The sequence below is a fragment of the Nymphalis io genome, chromosome 24 (genome assembly GCF_905147045.1).
Source record: "Nymphalis io chromosome 24, ilAglIoxx1.1, whole genome shotgun sequence".
Classification (NCBI taxonomy): Eukaryota; Metazoa; Arthropoda; class Insecta; order Lepidoptera; family Nymphalidae; genus Nymphalis; species Nymphalis io.
Window position 1 is genome coordinate 2,368,889 of NC_065911.1, and position 18,575 is coordinate 2,387,463.

Consider the following 18,575-nt stretch of genomic DNA (forward strand, 5'->3'; position numbering starts at 1 on the left):
AACACCTTCTTTCTAAAACATTCTATTAAAGATCATATTTCATACTCTAAAGTAATTATATAACTGATTTTTTTTTTGATTATTTGACCATTTTGTCAATTAAAAATCAACTTTATAATTTAAAACGTAAGGTGTTATTTTGTGAAACAAGTATGAAATAAAGATCGTTCATGACTATTTTTGATTAAACATAATGAAACGAGAACATATTTATTACATAGATAAAATAAATAAGTTCCTGTTATCGGCTAAGCTTATTTCACGACTTCATTCGTGCTTTTAACATTATAATAATTTATAGATTGTTTCTTAATTTTATACCTTGCATGTCTTTTTTTTAATCTATTTAATTGTAAAATATTTAATAGGAACAGTCTATAACGAAACACTAACACTACACGTCACTTCTAAATCATTTCTCATAATAAATGCTTCGCTTTTGCTAAAGCAGCTTCTTTGCATAATATTATTTAATTAATGGACGAAATAATACATCATTAGTATCGTTTTCATCTATAAAAAACACAAAAACGAAAAATCCGTGAGATTCCGGACAAACACATATTAATACAAATAATATATATACCTCAATATTAATTTAATTTTTTATTTATTGTAAAAGATAACATGATAAAACTTTTCAGGTGAAGATTTTTTATTTTTTTTTACAGAAAAAAAAAATTACGTCACTGCTAACTGCTTTTGATATGTGTATAGATTTGTGTATTTATATACTCACGAAGGAAACTTTTACTGCGAATAATTATCAACTTTAGATTAAAAAAATATGTTTAATCGTTTTTCTTTTTTTTTTATACATTTTAATAAGATATAATTTATATCTATTGTTAGAATACATTTTTTTTTATTTTTAGAAAGAGAATAGTTTATCATAAAAGGAAATATCAAAAATATATGACTATATACATAAAAGGCTGCCTGAATCTTAAAAAACATTGTTCTCGAGCTAAACTTTGCATCAAAGACGTATAATTTTCACACATTATACAAAAAACGTTAAACTCAAATTTCACCTTGTAACCTTACTCTAATAACGCCTAAAAACTAAATAAGGTTTTATATATATATATAGTCTTCATTGTTATATGTTGTTGATATAAAAATCTATATTTAACTTGCTAGAAGAAGTGATATTGTCTCTTGTGACCTTGGGGGCCGTTTTATTTGCGACAGTATTCAAACGAGGTCGAGGTTACATAACAATTTAGTGCCTAAATGAAACTTTTTTACTTTTCAACCTTATAATAAAAAATCATGCGAACTAGCAGTTTCGATGATTTATTGGTATGTTAGAGTTTTATCCATAATATTTATTAATTTAATTTAAGCGGATTTTTTTGTACCTGAGTACCAATTAATTTAAAAAAAATGGAGTAAAAGTTTCCTACGTGATTGTTCTGCCCTATTTATTTCCGTTCTCACACTTACTGGGTACAGCAGAACAAGTCTAAATTTCGTTTTTGGTATTTGCTTACATCTAAATCTCGTCAGGGTGGCGGTTCCTAGGCCGAGTAGTATTAGACCAAACTATATTGTATTAGTTCGGAATGTCATCTAATAGATTCTTTTTTTAATATCGATGTGTCCTGCACCTTTGTCGATGTTACCGTTATTCAAGTTTTTGTTAGATTGTATTTCGTTGTATCACCTAACACTTCTGACACCAAGTCTCTCGACACGAGGGCGCGGCCCGTGTCGGCGGATCCTTCTAGACTCTTCCAGGACTAACATCCTAACCACCATTGCGAGCTTAATAATTATTTGAGCATGAATCTTACTAACCTGGCTCGGCGCGAGCTCTTATTTTGCCGCATATCATCGTAACGTCAAACGTCTGACTTGAAATGGAATTTTGCAGAAAATCGACGTTCCGTAGCGCGCTATCGGCCCTCATATACAACGGGGAGGATCGTTCCAAAGATAATAGGAAACGTTACAAAAGCGAGTACAAAAAGAAATTTAGACCGTTCTCTCAATACGTGTACGAGGCGTCTAAAGGGAAATTTACGAAATGCAGGGGGAAAGGAAAGTCGATTGAGGAGGCGAGCGAGAGGTTGGTGGGAGAGACGGAGGGGGCGGGGGCGGGGGTGACGCTAGCAGGGCTGGGGCCGGGAGTGGGGGTAGCGGGGGTCGGATTGGGCGCGGGGGCCGGAGAGGACTCAGCCAGCACTCTGCGCGCTGCAGGCCTGCAGCCGCTCTGCCTCGCGCAGGGCGAGTCATGGTACCGCGAGGTGCTGGATCTGCGCAAGCGCGCCGGCGAATATAAGGTCTGCGCCCCACTACGATACTAGTTTATACACACATACTCGTCTTATTATACGTTACCATTGACACAATTGCCAAAACAGCCCCATTTTGAGCCTCACCAAGGAGCTCATCATTGAAAAAAGAATAGGAATAGGCAATCACCGAGAACGTCTACAAGATTTTACGTTTTTGATAACAAATTGAAAATTTATCGTCTATGAAAACAAGTAAGCACTCTCCGAAAAAACACTGAAACGAAAAAAGAATAAAATTATTTTATAAATACCCCTATCGGGCTACCTACCCCTTTATATGATGCTACCAATTGTTTTAAACTCTCCCAAATCACGCCAAAATCTCAAGCCATCATCCATATATTGACAACTTTGCATTATATACCACTTATCAAATCTGTATAAACCCCACGACATTGAAAACATTTGAAAAGTGGTATATCACAATCATGCTTCCATCATATTCAAATTGCCATTAATTCGACAGTACCGCGGCTGGGGAACTGAGCTAGCTCCTGAACACATCACTCAGCTTTACAATAAGCAAATCGAGCTCTGGTACCAAGTGTCCCGGCGGTCCTCGCTGTCAGCCCTTTCACTCGCTTCCACCAATCACAAGTAAGTGATGCACTAGTACTATTATTTAATTAGGGTACACCATCCGGCACTAAGGACCAACGATAATATTTGTTACATACGTAGTGTCGTAATATTTTTTAGAATTTTTAAGGTCCTAAGAGCAGGATAAATTTGCTTACACTAGCATTATTTAACTTAAATCAGCGACGGGGCTGGTGCTAGCAATGAATGGCTTAGATTGCCAAAAAAGAAGCCATTTTTGATGCTATGCGTAGTTTAGATATCATCAGGCAGGTTTAGTTATAGGTACTTAAGCTCAGCTAAATATAAAGTAATTAAACATAATTTGTGACATATTTAAGAAAATGAATATTTTCAGAGCCCTGCCACGTGACGAAAAGGATGGGAAGGAATCTAGAAACCATTCCCCGAAGAAGTTTAGATCTTTCCGCTCGGCACCACACCAGTCCATCCACGCGAAGTTGCAGGAAACCAAGGCCTTGGAGCGTTCTCCTCATAAGACCTCGCCCCAGAAGCAGAGGAAGAAGCTGCAGGGACACAGCTTTGATGAAGGAGCTGCTCATGATGGTGAGCTCTAGTAGTAGTATCAATTTAAAATTAACAAAAAATATGTATAATAAGAATTTTCATTCTTTATCTTAGTTTTCTAATATAACATACATTTAGGTTGGATGGTTCCTAAAAAAGATTATTATTATCAATTAAGCCAATAAAGCCTCTTTGATATGATAACTAAGAAGCTTAATCACTTTTCTAACAGACCAATAGAAGCCCATACAGCTAAAATTTATTTGTACTGTTCAAAACGATCCATAAATATTGTAATAAATAGGTTATATTCTATGAATTCCAGGAGCGAAGACCGAGGGCACGTTCCGCTCGCCGCGCCGCCGGCCGCGCTCCGCCGACCCCGCGCCCGCGCCCAGCGCGCGCCACATGCCCAACGGGCACGAGCCGCACCCCCGCCCCGCCAAACCCACTGGTAAGTTGTAGAATTTCTGATGTCTCGCGATAAATAGGAAATGGTATTAATATCAGCAGTTCAATCGCATTCAAATATTAATAGTTTTCAAATATGAACAAAAAAGAACGCTAAACTAGTTATCGAGGTCTTTTTGGTCATCTGCTAGCATATTATTTAATGCCATTTCCAGAATATTCTCCGTTATTCAAAGCTATTCTGAGAAAAACAAATTCGCCACTGTCGTCCAATTGAATTCCAAAATCGTACGCGATTTTTGAAATCGATCTACTACGCTACTTTACTTATTGAAATAATGACTTGATTTTCTGATGTTATTCTATGGCGAATTCTGAGTTTGTTCTTACAGAATAGCATTTACTGACGTCGAAATTTTGTAGATGTAATATTAACTTGATGTTTGAAATGAATGTGGCTCGATCTCATTGTCCTGAAACTAATCAATACTTCTGTGTTAGATAGTTTTTTCATTAGCATAGAAATTATACTTCTATTTATAGCTCCTTGATTTTGTGACACATATCATAATAATGTGACTGTACTTTTGATCAGATCCTTCTGTCTCTACTTGACTGTGGTTGGTTGTACTTTATGTTATTCTCTTTGGTACAATTTCATTTTCAATTTTATTTAAAATACAAATAAAGATGTTGGCAGATGCTAGTCTTCAGGTTTCGGAGGTACTTTGACTGGATATCTTTCCAAGCAAGACTGCTTGGAAACAGAAAACAACCAAGAGTAATAAATTTAACCAGATCAAAGAATCAATATATGCTTATTCTATATTTCCATTATTTTCATATTACTAATCATATCGATGAGTTTTAAAAATCGACAAGTAACTAAATTTATGTTATTTGTGAGTCAAGTTTGACTTCCTACTCTTCGGAGACCAGAACTTGAATGATAGAGGAAAATCCTTCATTAAAAAACTATGAAGCTTAGAATGACTGAACTTGGTCAATAAGATCATTAACCGTCGTGTTATCGAACCATTTTTTTTAGTATAATCAATTTATTTATGAAGTAGAACCCTAATTACACATCTTAGTAATACAATATTTTCAATTATACTTATATATCTGTGTCAAACTTTAAGAATAATGCGACGTTAGTTTTATATTGCCAATTTAAATATTGTTATCCTGCCTGATGCTTAAACCCTATGCGATCTTAAGGAGACGTTGGCTCTAAAAAAATATAAAACTTAGTACTAAAATTCGTAAAAAAATAAAAAAATAAATTTTGGAGCCAATTTTCTCATTTGCCCAAACAATTTAGCGTGACGTAAATTTGTTCTGTAGGTTTGCCGTTAAGTAGGGGCAGTAGTGTTAGAGTTAGGTCGACGTCACGAGGTGGTCGGTCGCCTTCCGCACCGAGCAAAACAGGGGCAGGGATGACGAATGGGGCTGTTGAGACATATGGAACGATTGGGGCCATTGGGACCTTGGTGACACCAGGCAGGGGCAGGCGCAGCCGCAGCGTTACAAAAGTGGGCATAAAATTGGGTGCGTACTAAACGACCAGGTGACAGTTGCGTCGACGCTCTGTGTTTTAGAAAAAAAGATTGTCTGAAGCTTTTTGAACTCAAAACCTTGCAAAATTCAGCCTTGGTAGATCAAAAAAGTTTTGTATGTGTTTCAAAGCTTTTGATTGGCTTTTAGATTATTGGTTTTATTTTTTTTTAATTGATTTAAATATGTCAGTGCGTCTACGCAACGCTCCGTCACGCATTGGCACCAACAGTGGGAATGGCTTCGACACCTCACAGAAGTGATTATATGTTCGTCTTGTCCGTTTTAACACAATTGCACTAAGAACACGTAATTACGTGAGCATATTATATTTAAAGGGACAACTGTACAGCAAATATAAATATATATGTAATAAAATATTTATACGACACTCATATTTATAGTTTTAAAAAATTTGTGAAAATAAATATACGAAAAATGAACGCATCTTGAAATAAAATTTACTTGCTTAAAAGTTAAGATAAATAAGAAAAATAAGAAAATTTTTCTTCCTTCGTGTATTTAATTTAAAAAAAAACTATTCTTATTTTGCATGTTCTTTGTGTTTATAGGTGTTTTAAAATTAGAATTGACATCGCTATTTATCTATGTACGTTTTATTCAGCCAAATAGCGATGGCAACATTCAATTATTCGAAAAGCTTATTTCATATTTTAAAATAAGAATATTACAATATTTTTTTAAACTAAAAGTGCTATCAGTTTTTGATTTATATTTATTAATTTATAACGTCATAAAATTATTAAAAAAAAAAAACATATTTTTTATAGAAATGAAATTGGCTTTAACTTTTTATCCGTTAGTGTTTGTTGTATGTTAGGTTTGTCGATGTTGTGTATAGATGTTTGTTTTAGAGATAGATATTAGGAACTTATTATAGCAATAGTAACGTAGTAGTACACCTGATTTTAACGTTGTAAAATTAATTAATAAAATAAAAAATAAAACTATTCTATTCTGTCCAATATCATCTTACTCGTAAAATGGTTTTTATTGATTTATTGTCTCCATTTTTCACAGGTTTCCGTTTTGGTTAACTTGTTCCGAGAAACATTAACAGTTCAGCTTTAAATAGCTGCAACCATGTTTAAATAAACTTAAATTAAATTACAGACGATGACATTCCTGCTCACCGCAGCGCCTCGGTCGCTAAAGACCACTTCTTCGACGACTCGCCTGTCGTTAAATCGCCTCCAGAACCGACTCGGGTGAAGTCGCCCGAGCAAATGAATATGCGCTCGCCGGATCCGGTCAACTGGACCGTGCCGCTCGACACGGGCAAGACTTTTACGGTCACTCAGAACGTGAAAAGCGGTGAGTGCAGTCTTTTGAACAGATTGGCGGCAAACATTATTAAATTAAGTTAGGTTAAGCGTCAGTTAGGGTGTAGTTTAGGTTAATTCAAATATCGAATTGTCATTTTTTAATTTGAACGCATTATATTGTGAGGTCTTTTAAAGTAGACAGTTCGTTCGGAAATTGTGATCACGTTTAGATTCGATCGCTTCAAAGAGTATCTTTTTCATACAATTATTTTTGGTGTTGCAATATACAAAAATTACAGAAAGTATATGTCGATGCAACAACTAATCAATTTTTTATAGAAAAAGTATCTTTGTATCTTTCGCGGGCACACTTAGTTTTATATAAAATCATAAAAGCATTTTAATTAATATCTATAAAGAAAATCGATAGAAATTTTATTATAATTAAAAACTATTTCAAGCAATTTTTAAATATGACTGACAAATACAAATTAGACTTTCTACCTCATAAAATTGGGATTTGAACTAAACCATGGACAAGATACTCTTTACGTAGATAGGCAGCATTCGTGAAATCTATAGGAATGTAATAATTAAGATTATTTGTTACTTAATGTAGGAAGAATATCAAAATTTAAACACTAATATGAAAACAGTTGAACACAAAAACTGATTATTCAATATTAGTGGTTAAATTTAAACGGAAAAGAAGCCTTCACACGATCATGTCACACAGTTAGCTAGACATACATATTTTCTACCATTCTACCATTGTAATAATGTGTGAATAGTAACCCCACAGTAAAGCGTAGAAGCTTGCAACACTGACACTAAATACAAACACAATAAAATCATGTACAAATAACTTAATAACACGAATTTTTCAAATGAAACACTCATTAAAATTATTCATTTATTTTGTTTTCATATACATTTTGTGTTTGTGGAAATATATCATCTTAACATTTTTAGTTAACTTTCTTCGTTCGCACGAATTTAAATATAATTTTGTCATACATGACAACAATCTGATAAAATTGACAGTTACAGTAAAAAAAAGTAAGATATGTCAGTTACAACTGTCAAAGTCAAGTTGACATTCGTACGGACGTAGAAGTCAGCGTTGTAGTGTCACGTTTTTCACGCCATCTACCATACAACTCACTCACCATATTTCAGATGAGAGCATTAAGCGCCCTAGCTCTGACTTTAAGAGCGCCTCTGTGGCCGAGGAGCCCGCCACGAAGCCGGCAGGTACGACGAACACCATCGCCTAGACCATCGGCCATACACGTTTTAATGAGTGTGACAGACAGCCATGCGACAGTGAACTCTACACGACGCGACTCAAAGTCCCCTTAGAGGTCACTGCCACATAAGCACGACACACTATCGACACAAGAAAATATATAATCTGTTTTATATTATATCTATAATAGTTCATGATTAAATTGTGTTATTCCAATAATTGAGATGCTTTTATTTATTTTGACCGTACTCCGCTGAGACGTCGAACACGTATGTATTCACTTGTTGTGTGTGTGTCTGTTTCGATGTTTGCGTACACTGTCACCGTTTGGCACCCAATTTTACCCTTGTTTCTCCATCTCATTTTTCGTTCACTTTTGCATGCTGCCATCCTTTTCTATCAACGAGAGTTTCCATACTTAAGACAGTTTACAATATAAATGTATGGCAATTTTCGTATATTACCTAGCTAATTATCTGATGACGGCTTTTAGGTTTTGATTTTAAAATACATAATTCCTTCTGCAGCTCATACCATTGATTCTATGTGGTAAATGTTGCATGATTTCTCCAGGAAATCCTGTGGTTTAGCTAGAATTTCTATGAATAGAGGTTTTTTATGTACTCCTTCCTCCCTTAAGTTATACTCGTATAAATAGCATGATTTCTGTTAAAGGTCTCTATGATACCTACACCAGCGACTTTTTTTAATACCATGTAAAAGAAACCAAATAAAAATAATTATACATAATATAATTCTAAAACAGTTTTAGCGTTGGTGAAGATATCTAACACTAGGTAGCATGTAAAAGTGAAACTATTTAGAAAATTGAATTGTCATTATAAGTAGGGTTTTTTGAACCATGATGTTAAAATATTTGTAGCCACATTGAATGTGTAAATTACCGAATGTAAGTATTCAATAATTTTAAGGAATGATCGCACCAAACAATGTTTATGCCAAATGAAATTTGATAAATGTTTTTAATTAGATTTTTTATAAAATATAACCTAAACAAATATAGCGTCACACTGTAGAGGAAATTTATTAGCTTCACGATGTTAGTGTTTAAATGTTTCTTGTATAAAAATAAACAAAATAATTGTTAGTATATGTGCTTTATATGTACATTGAAAGTTATAATTTAAATAAAAAAATTAAAACTTTCAACATAAAAATATTTCGAAAGCACTAGTATAAACCTAACGACGCCCTTTTCCAGAAATCGCTCCAATTCATCACCAGCAAATGTCACCAATACGTTCGCTTAAAAAGAGCGAATCGCCGACAAGCCTGAGCAAGCGCACCGACAAGACCCCCACCACGCCCGTCAGCTTAACTCCCATCGACGAAACCAGGGCCCTGGACATGAACAAAGTGAATGGAATTAACGGCCTCAATAGCAATCAGATAACTCCAGAGACGCCTATTCAGGATTCTATAAAAGAAATCAAAGAGAAAGAGGTGATTAAAAAGTCGACTGAAGCGACTCAAGTAGCCCCCGGAGTGGTTGACACAACTGTAGTTAATGAGCCCGCTAACACCGGTGGCCTGACCGCGGCAGAGGTGCTCGATAGAGCCCGTACGAGGTTCGACAAATTCTGGGGCAAGAAAGAAGACGACGTTTAGTCAATTCAAATACAAATTTGTTTGTAAATTGTGACAGTTACAAGTTCCTAAACATATTAAAAGATAATAAAAGAAGCTCCAATTCTATCAGTATTGAATCTCATATGCGCATACTCTGTCACAATTTAAGACAAATAAAAAACGTAGGATGATGCCGCGTCATTTAAAATAGCTTCGCTTCAAACGACGAATGTAAACGGTATATTTATTTATAAATAAATTACAATCAGTCTTAAAGGTGTGATGGCTTGTGATAGTAGTGATGTTCGACAACTTAAGTAACGATGTGATTCGATTGGTTACTAATACAGTGTAAGGATTCAATCTCGTACCGGTTCCTTTTAAAAGTTACGGTAATTATAAACTAAAATAATTATTAAAATCAATTAATGTTTACCCATTACGTGTAAGGACGTAGTTTCATTTTTTCGATATAATCGTATTCACATTAGGTAAAATATGTTGCGATATGTCTAATGGCCGCTGCATAATTAAGCAAATGACAGGATGCACGTGTAGCCGAGCCATTATGATGCCAACAATAACTAATATTGTTTTTTAAATATTTTGTGGCGTATCCCTATCAATTTTCGCTTCGTATACCGTCTGTCTCTCCGTCCATCATAACTCAACTTTACCATGCGAACTTCCATTACCGGTCTTTTAAAAAATAATAAACAGAATATTTAAATAATGAACTAAATTGATATTATCTTTATTTAGAAAATAAATAAATATAACAATTTGAGTTTTCAGTAATGTAACATAATATGTAGGTTTTTTCAATATTATATTTTATCTGCTACTAATTTTAGGTTATTTATTTTGATCTAGACGGTTACACTAAAGATAAAAAAGGCAAAGTATACTTGCGTAAATGTAGTCAGCCGTCCAAAAGTAGTATTTTTTGCATATCTTACACATTTTATTGATGACTAATTATTTTTAAACGTATCACTTCTTAAAAGTGTAGACTATATAAAAGTAATATTTTTTGAAATATTCAGCTTTATCTGTATGATATAAAAATAGATTTTTGGCGGGAATCCTAAATAAAGTTTTACTCATCGATTTTAAGATACATAGAAAATGGAAATATCCCGTCAGTGCTGTCGTTTATGTCTATCGACAACTGATTTTAAGATTTCTTTATTCAGTAATTATTGTCAGAAAACAAATTTGATTGACAAGATATTGGCTTGTTTGAAACTCACTATTGAGCAGTCAGACTATTTGACGACAATCTGTTACAAGTGTGCCGAAAATGTTGAAAGGTACTATGATTTCTTTTTAAATGTGAAAAAATCTCAAACGAAGCTTGCCGATTTGGAGAGATGTGATCGTCGGATTAAAGGCGTTGAGCCCCGAAACGTAAATAGACGTCACGTGATGTCTTACGTACGAGAGCAAGTAATTGACGCAGATTATACATTTTCGTTTCTCGATTTAGATAAATCTCATAACGAAGATAAACACGAGCCTCGATCATCAAGTCCATTCTTTTCTTACTTTTCACCACCAAATGTGCTCATAAAACAAACAAATGAACCGTGTTTGTGGAAGACGCCACGGACGCGCGTCGATAGCGTCCATAAAACTGAGATAAAGCGTGAGGAGCCACACAAAAGATGTAAGTTGGAGAAACCGAAACATCACTCGAGAGATTTATTCGATTCGCAGTCGCAAGATGTCGAAGAGACCGAACTCAGAAGCCTCGATTGGAACCTGAGCCCCGATGAAACACTGATCAGACGGGTGAGAGAAAAATGCTTTGGTAGATCTGATTTTTAATTTAAATAAATAAATATTATGTTCTAACATCTATCTGTTACGTGATTTAAATAATTTATCAAGAGTATAATTCAGTTGAATTTTAACAATTTCTATGGAGTTCCGTAGAACAGGGTATCGTTAGTGTTGATTTAGAGTGATTTCAATGTTGTAGTTATTAATAAAAATCGATATGATAATCGTCTGTATTATTTATTTGAAGAATCTGTATCTGCGTGCCGTATGTTATAAGGCTAGGTACGTAATGTGTATTTATTCAATATATTCCTTGATTTTCAAATTCGATTCTTATTTTATGTAATATTTGTACGATGTACTCGCACGTAAAACGATGATTGGTATTTTTAAGCAATACGTGTATTTATTGCGTATGTTATTGGTTTAAACTTAATTTTTAATCCTAATAAAGCATTCGCATACATAATCAATTGTATCTAATTATTAAAAATGTATTTAATGATATTTGCTTTTAATTTATTGTATACTTAATTTAAACTAAGATGACAATGCATTATAAGATTCTAAGATTCGATTGTTAATGGACAAACGTTTAATTGTTTGTTTTTTTATTGTCGTTTCGCATTAATACCTTATACTTAATATGTTTTTTCCGCGCACAAAAATACTGTTCATATAATTTTGTGACCCCGAGCGTTAGAAATAACCCATAGCAGATAATAAGTTAGCTTTGCTACGGACTTATAGCGTGATTTTGTTCTCGACTTGTTAAATCGAAATACGACACCTAAATAAAATATTTAAAAAAAGTTAGATGTGTTTTATTTTTAATAGTTTCGAAAATATAATGCCTAAAAATACATAATAATAAAGATATACATTTAATTAATAAATCTGATTATTACAATTTAGATATATAAAAGTTAAAAAAGATAAAAACAAGTGATCCGAAATAAACGTCTTATTAATTTCTTATCAGAATTTATTCTACAAATTAAACAATTATTATTCTTTTCAATTAATAAGACAACACAATATTTAGCAACAAGATTTATCTAGTTTATTTTTATTTTTTTTGAATGTGTTTTTGTATTTTCTTCATTCATAATAGAGGAAAACGAATAGAAACGTTTCTATTGGTTAGAATCGCGACTACAGCGCCATATGCGTTGAACTATCCTCTTCTCATTGCTATCCGAAATGACCTGTCGATACTTTACGCGCTCTCTGTAAGATCTATCATCATATAAAAAACAAACGGCAACACTTCTTTCAGCAACTTGTAACCTGTGGAAGATGCATAGGAGGATCGAAGACACGTACTCAGTCTTGTCTACGTACTCGTTAGTGATGTTGAAGGTGCTTCGTTCAATTAGCTTAACTTAGCTCAATTCTCTATTGTACGTTCAAGCTTTCGACATCAATTCATTTGACATTGAATTAATAAGAATTATCAAATAACCATTTATTTTTAATGAAACAACAAGATTAAAATCAAAAATAATAATTGTGTAACATAGAAGGTAACACTATAAATCTTTTTGTATAAAATGCATTTAGCTAATTGAAATTAAACATATTTTACGCTGCACTCAAATTCAACCTTAACATTTTACTAAAAAAGAAGTTTAACTTAAAAAACATAAGTATACATTGGTATATTATTATATACAGTATTGGTAATAGGTAATAAATAAAAAACAATATAAACAGTTTATTCATGACTTTATTTTGTATCTATAATCGAATCATACACATTTATAGAGAAAACATTCCCTGGCTCACTATTAGACACTTATTACAAAATCACATTCAACATTTTAAACGCTACATCAATTTGTATCATGCGTTAAAATTTTATGGCAGGCAACACAGTATTTAAAAATGAAATAATACTACAATAAGCTCATCATAATGTACACGCGACCTAATCATACAACAAATGTGAACTTAGCCTATTATTGAATTTCATTTTATCATATTTCATACAATTCTGAACATATTTAAATTTGCTAAAGGATAGAAATTATTTCTTAAGAAATTTTAACATATTCAAATATAAAATTTAAAGCGATGGTCCCAAAACAATCTTTGCTCAGGCGTACACTAATTCATTGTTTATTTTGGTCTCAATATTACGTAATTAACGTGTGAACTTTTGATAATTAATTTTAACGAATAAATAAATTAGGGCGATGCGTACACACCTTTACCCTGTACTGCCTTACTAAAATTAGGAGCAAACTATAATTAATCAACCAATGAGTATTTATAAAAACGCATATGAAAATATTGTTTAAAAAATTTTAAATGAAAAAACAAAATTACACATTCACGATAAAATAATCAAAAATCTATAATTATCTGTACTTCATGTGTGATTATATTAACAAAAGAAAACAATTTTTATTAAAAAATAAAAACTTATGATTTTTAACTGAAATTTAAATTTGTGTTATTTACAATAAATTTGAGAACATTGAATGTGTTATACTATATAAGCTTCAGCATTTTTGTTATTGTATATTGTTCAAAAATGTAAGCTTTTTAAAAACATCTGCAGTATTAAGAGCTCGTGTTTTAATGAACCGTCTGCAAAACAATAATATTACTTATTATTTCTTGTAAAATTAAAAGAATTAATAAGTAAGGTATCGTCCAATTAATACATTTAGTAATATATAAGAATATTAGTTTTCTTTACATTATAAAGGATAATAACGCTGTTATGGAATGCTTTTAAGTATGAAGCTATTTCTAAAACGGATGTTTAATTAATTTGTATACATTAAATGATGAAAATTTGACATTTAAGTATTATTGCTATCATAATCATTTGTACATATTTACTTATATTTGCATTTTAAGACTTTTTAATTTTAATGCGTTATATTCGACATGTAATAATTTTTTTTTTTTTTAAATCAAGACATTTATATTAAATATGAATGTATGTTTACTCTGTTACACGATAACTAATTAAATATCTGAATCTGGTTAATCTACTTAATTAGATTGAAGTATAATGTATGTATGTATGTATGTATTATCATTTACATATTATTTAATGTTACGTTTATCGTATAAACGTAATTCTGCATATAATATTGTTATTAAAATTAAACTCATAGATTAATTTTTTTATACAAATTAGAACAAAAAAAAATATTTTATATATACAACGACACAAGTGCTGGAAGACAAGCCTCTGAATGATAATACTAGTTAAAAACGGAAAAAAATGTGATTAAAACTTTTCGTAATAAAAAAAATTAAGATTCGATAAAAAATAAACATGTCACGAATTGAATTTAGAAATTATAATCGAAGTCACGAATTCTACACTCTCGGTAAGAGCAATAGATTCATCAGCAATATGGCACTGTATTAATTTTTTTATATACGCTGGAAAATTTGCGATTCGAAAATTATAATCGTTCGATCGTTGAATTCGAATTTAATCAAACTATTCATATTTATATGATATAGTTTATAGTTTTTTTATGATGCCCATCAAAATACCTAAGCCATACACCATAATCCGTACCGTAACAGCCTGTGAATGTCCCACTGCTGGGCTAAAGGTCTCCTCTCCCCTTTTTTTGAGGAGTAGGTTTGGAGCTTATTCCAACACGCTGCTCCAATGCGGGTTGGTACACCATAATCACTAAATAACTATGGATTAATATTGATTTTCGTCGTCCCATTATCAACTTACTTTCATATCTAACCGTATATATATAAAGGTTTAACATGTAGAAGATCTAAGAATATAGAGGGTAGTTTCTTAAAAACTGTAGCCTAATATGTAGGTTGCTATCTCTTTTGCACATTACAGATTATATATGTATCTTCTTTATCTTACTTCGCCTATCAATAGGGTTTCTAGACGTAATAGAAATAGTTTCGATAGTTGTCGTTTAAAATTTACGAAAATTGAAAATGACATCGTTTGAGAGAAAAATAAAATACGAATTTGTTATCGAATCAATATTTGCGTGCATTATTTCAATAAAGCACAATGAGGTTAACGTTGTGAATATACAGATTAAAAAAAATACAGATAAAACCAGAATAAGAAAACGAAAAATTAAGTAAGTAATAGTTAAAATATTATCACAACAATTACCTTATATCTAAATCGAAAACTTTTATGAAAAAACTATACTCTTAAACTTATTATTAATAATAATAATAATAAACTCGTAACAATGGACTCACCAAATTGTCCTGAAATTATTAAACAAAGCAGAAAAAAACAGTATAGGGTCGACAATCGAAGTAATTAAAAAAAAACCGTACTGCGATTTCAATTGTACTTTGGAAACGGAGGAACATCATTTGACAACCTGCAATCACTGTTTGTTATATAAAAAAAAAAACAACATCACTAATGTTAGTGCAAAAGGCCATAAGAAAAAAATGTATCCTTTGCGGTAGAGCATAAAGTTTATATTATAAATGTTATTCAATTTTTACAAACGACCTTTTGCAATTACATTAGCACCATTTAAAGTCGAGAGGTATTCGTCAATAGTTCCCTGAGCTATAATTTTCAATGAACTACAAATATGCATTTTTTTTTTCAATATTTCATGCAACACCGTCCTGTTACATTTATGTTATACGTATTCATTAACTAAGCTATGAGATTAATAACGAAAAATTCTTTCATTATTTAAGTTTCTTAAGCAAGCGAACGCCGTTCGAAAATTAGTAATTATAGTAAAACGCCTCTTTCTAATACTGAAGACAGGGCTTGAAACATTATTAAAAAATATATTAATTATTTAAATTAGTAATCATCGTCATTACACTTAAAAATTAAAAAAAAAATGTATTAATAAAATATTTATAAATTATTGTAAAATTTTTGAACGAAATATAATTACAAAATCGTTATAACTCTCCTTACGAAATTCTTAAAGCCCTGTCATTGAGCCAATAAAATAATAATCATAATATCCCACTGCTGGGCTCGTGAGCTTATTCCACCACGCTGCTCCGTGGTTTAGAGAATCAATTGAGACTAAAGCTTATTATTCACAGACTAAGAAAAGCTAACAGCATTTATTTTTACAATTTAAACAACATCAATACATTATGAACCTTGCACGTCAAACTATTAATTAATATTATAATACATTATACGATTTTTCACCCTCATTCACATATCGCTCTTCCTAGACTAAATTATAATATAATAAATTTATATTAGAAAGGGAGGGAAATACAAATTGAGGTTAAGTGGTCGCAGCCATCCAGATATTGGAAAGAAATATTAAGCGCCTATCACATTGTCGAAGCGCCGACAACCACGCCTGCAATAACCTTACTACCCTATTAAAACGGAACACAACAAAAATATTCTTGTTTGACTGTAGAAATAACATATGAATGGGTATCACAGGGCGTGTTCTATCCATACTATAATTGATATTTTTTTTATGAATAATTAAATTTCAAATTGTAGTATAAAACGTTCGATATTTAAATAATATTTACAAATGATGTTTCTAGATTTTTTTTTTTTAATTTAACAAATAACCGTTTTAATAACAAGCATTTATATTTAATCCATGTACTGTAAACGAAGATGATTTTATATATTAGTTTGTATTGCCAGCTGCATGGAATATGCGTGAGGAATTTCAACACAATATGTTTTGTGGAATTGGTTTAAAATTCTGAAACAAAATTAATTAAACGCACATACAAATATGTTTCGTTAAATAAAATAGTGTATATATATATATATAGTAACAGCCTGTAAATGTCCCACTGCTGGGCTAAGGCCTCCTCTCCCTATTTGAGGAGAAGGTTTGGAGCTTATTCCACCACGCTGCTCCAATGCGGGTTGGTGGAATACACATGTGGCAGAATTTCGATGAAATTAGACACATGCAGGTTTCCTCACGATGTTTTCCTTCACCGAAAAGCACGAGATGAATTATAAACAGAAATTAAGCACATGAAAATTCAGAGGTGCTTGCCCGGGTTTGAACCCACGTTCATCGGTTAAGATTCACGCGTTCTTACCACTGGGCCATCTCGAATTTAAAAAAAAGCTTATGAGAAATTAACGCGAACTTATTGCAAATTTTTGTACTCGCAGCACTCGCCAAAAAATATAATTCTTACTAATATATAATTTTTTAATGATTAAAAAAATCACGCCAATTCCATAACATTACTCGACTTAGAACGAAACAATCGAGCGTAGTCGATTAAGAAACATACGAACATAATATTATTCAAAATAAATCATTTTATATGAAATATGATTGTCATAGATATATGACAATCATATTTTGAAATTAATTATTTCATTAGCTTTAGATAAGAGCAATATGTGATTAAGAGAAATTTATAATTAAGGTATCGTACACACACGCGCGTTCAAACATTTTATTACATTCTTGGTATGCATAATTTAAAAAAAAAAGTTCTGTTTAATCACGCCAGTGTGTAATGATCCTTAAGTATTAAAAGCCAACGTTCAATGGTCACGTGACGTTGGCGTGACGTAACACAAGTGTGCTTGTTTGCATTAGCACATATACAGGTCGAAGAATCAAACCAAGCATTCAATCAGCGTGTTCTCACGTTACGTTAAATTTATAAATTTTATGAAAATCATTAGTTCAAGCTACACTTATAATCGAAACGCGTTCAATGCTAGTATTGTTATAATTTAAAAGTCTATCCATCCAGCAGACTGAACATTTCAATCGTATGAAGTAATGAAAAAATATTCACTTATTTTATAAATAGAAGCTTGCTCAGTTCAAGTGAAACATTTATCCGTTTGTGCCTTCCATTGTACTCCATTACACAGATTTAAGGTACATTTAAAAAATATAAACTTTTTTCAAAACTACTCTACGGGTACATTTACACTACCTCAAAAAGGGAATACAGATAAACGACAAAGTGACCAAAATATATCTTATCCATTTACTCTCACTGAAAGAGTATATACCTGTCCCTCTCTGAACGTACACGCCCACAAATCCGCATTCACCAATCACGAGACTCACGAAGTCAAAGAAGAACACACGACTCACGTGTGAGTTGTTCGTCTTACTTTTCACCTGACGAGGAACTCGAGACTCGCCCTCGTCCTTTTTTCGTTTTTTTATCTTCGACTACTTCCTGTTTGTCGATGTTTTTCTCGATCGGTGGTAGTTCGCTCTGTTTTTGTATCTGTGGTTGGGGCGGTGGGCCGGTGGGAGTATTCTAAAATCAAATTAATTATTTATCATTATTACTAATTATTATACA

The 18,575-nt window shown here is 32.2% G+C and overlaps 2 protein-coding genes across 6 annotated transcripts in view; one reads left to right on the forward strand and one right to left on the reverse strand.

The window, feature by feature from the left end:
- Positions 1-12,085, forward strand: part of LOC126777973 (uncharacterized) — a 101,336-nt gene extending 89,251 nt beyond the window's left edge. Inside the window, exons 8-15 of one of the 3 annotated variants that reach the window (XR_007670109.1) lie at positions 1,880-2,288; positions 2,770-2,900; positions 3,241-3,449; positions 3,736-3,864; positions 5,169-5,372; positions 6,513-6,713; positions 7,844-8,182; positions 9,136-9,418. Coding sequence is in view for 1 of the 3 variants with exons in the window: in XM_050501331.1 (XP_050357288.1) it covers positions 1,880-2,288; positions 2,770-2,900; positions 3,241-3,449; positions 3,736-3,864; positions 5,169-5,372; positions 6,513-6,713; positions 7,844-7,918; positions 9,136-9,542 (1,765 nt within the window). In the remaining 2 variants the exon portion in view is untranslated. Of the gene's footprint in view, positions 1-1,879; positions 2,289-2,769; positions 2,901-3,240; positions 3,450-3,735; positions 3,865-5,168; positions 5,373-6,512; positions 6,714-7,843; positions 8,183-9,135 lie in introns of all 3 variants that reach the window. The other 2 variants (XM_050501331.1, XR_007670110.1) reach the window with 2 other exon arrangements.
- Positions 12,086-12,999: 914 nt separating this feature from the next.
- LOC126777966 (microtubule-associated serine/threonine-protein kinase 3) overlaps positions 13,000-18,575 on the reverse strand; it is a 91,132-nt gene continuing 85,556 nt past the window's right edge. For all 3 annotated transcript variants that reach the window (XM_050501317.1, XM_050501318.1, XM_050501316.1), the window contains one exon: positions 13,000-18,530. In XM_050501317.1, coding sequence (XP_050357274.1) covers positions 18,375-18,530 — 156 coding nt within the window. In that variant the 3' untranslated portion in view covers positions 13,000-18,374. The remainder of the gene's footprint in view (positions 18,531-18,575) is intronic.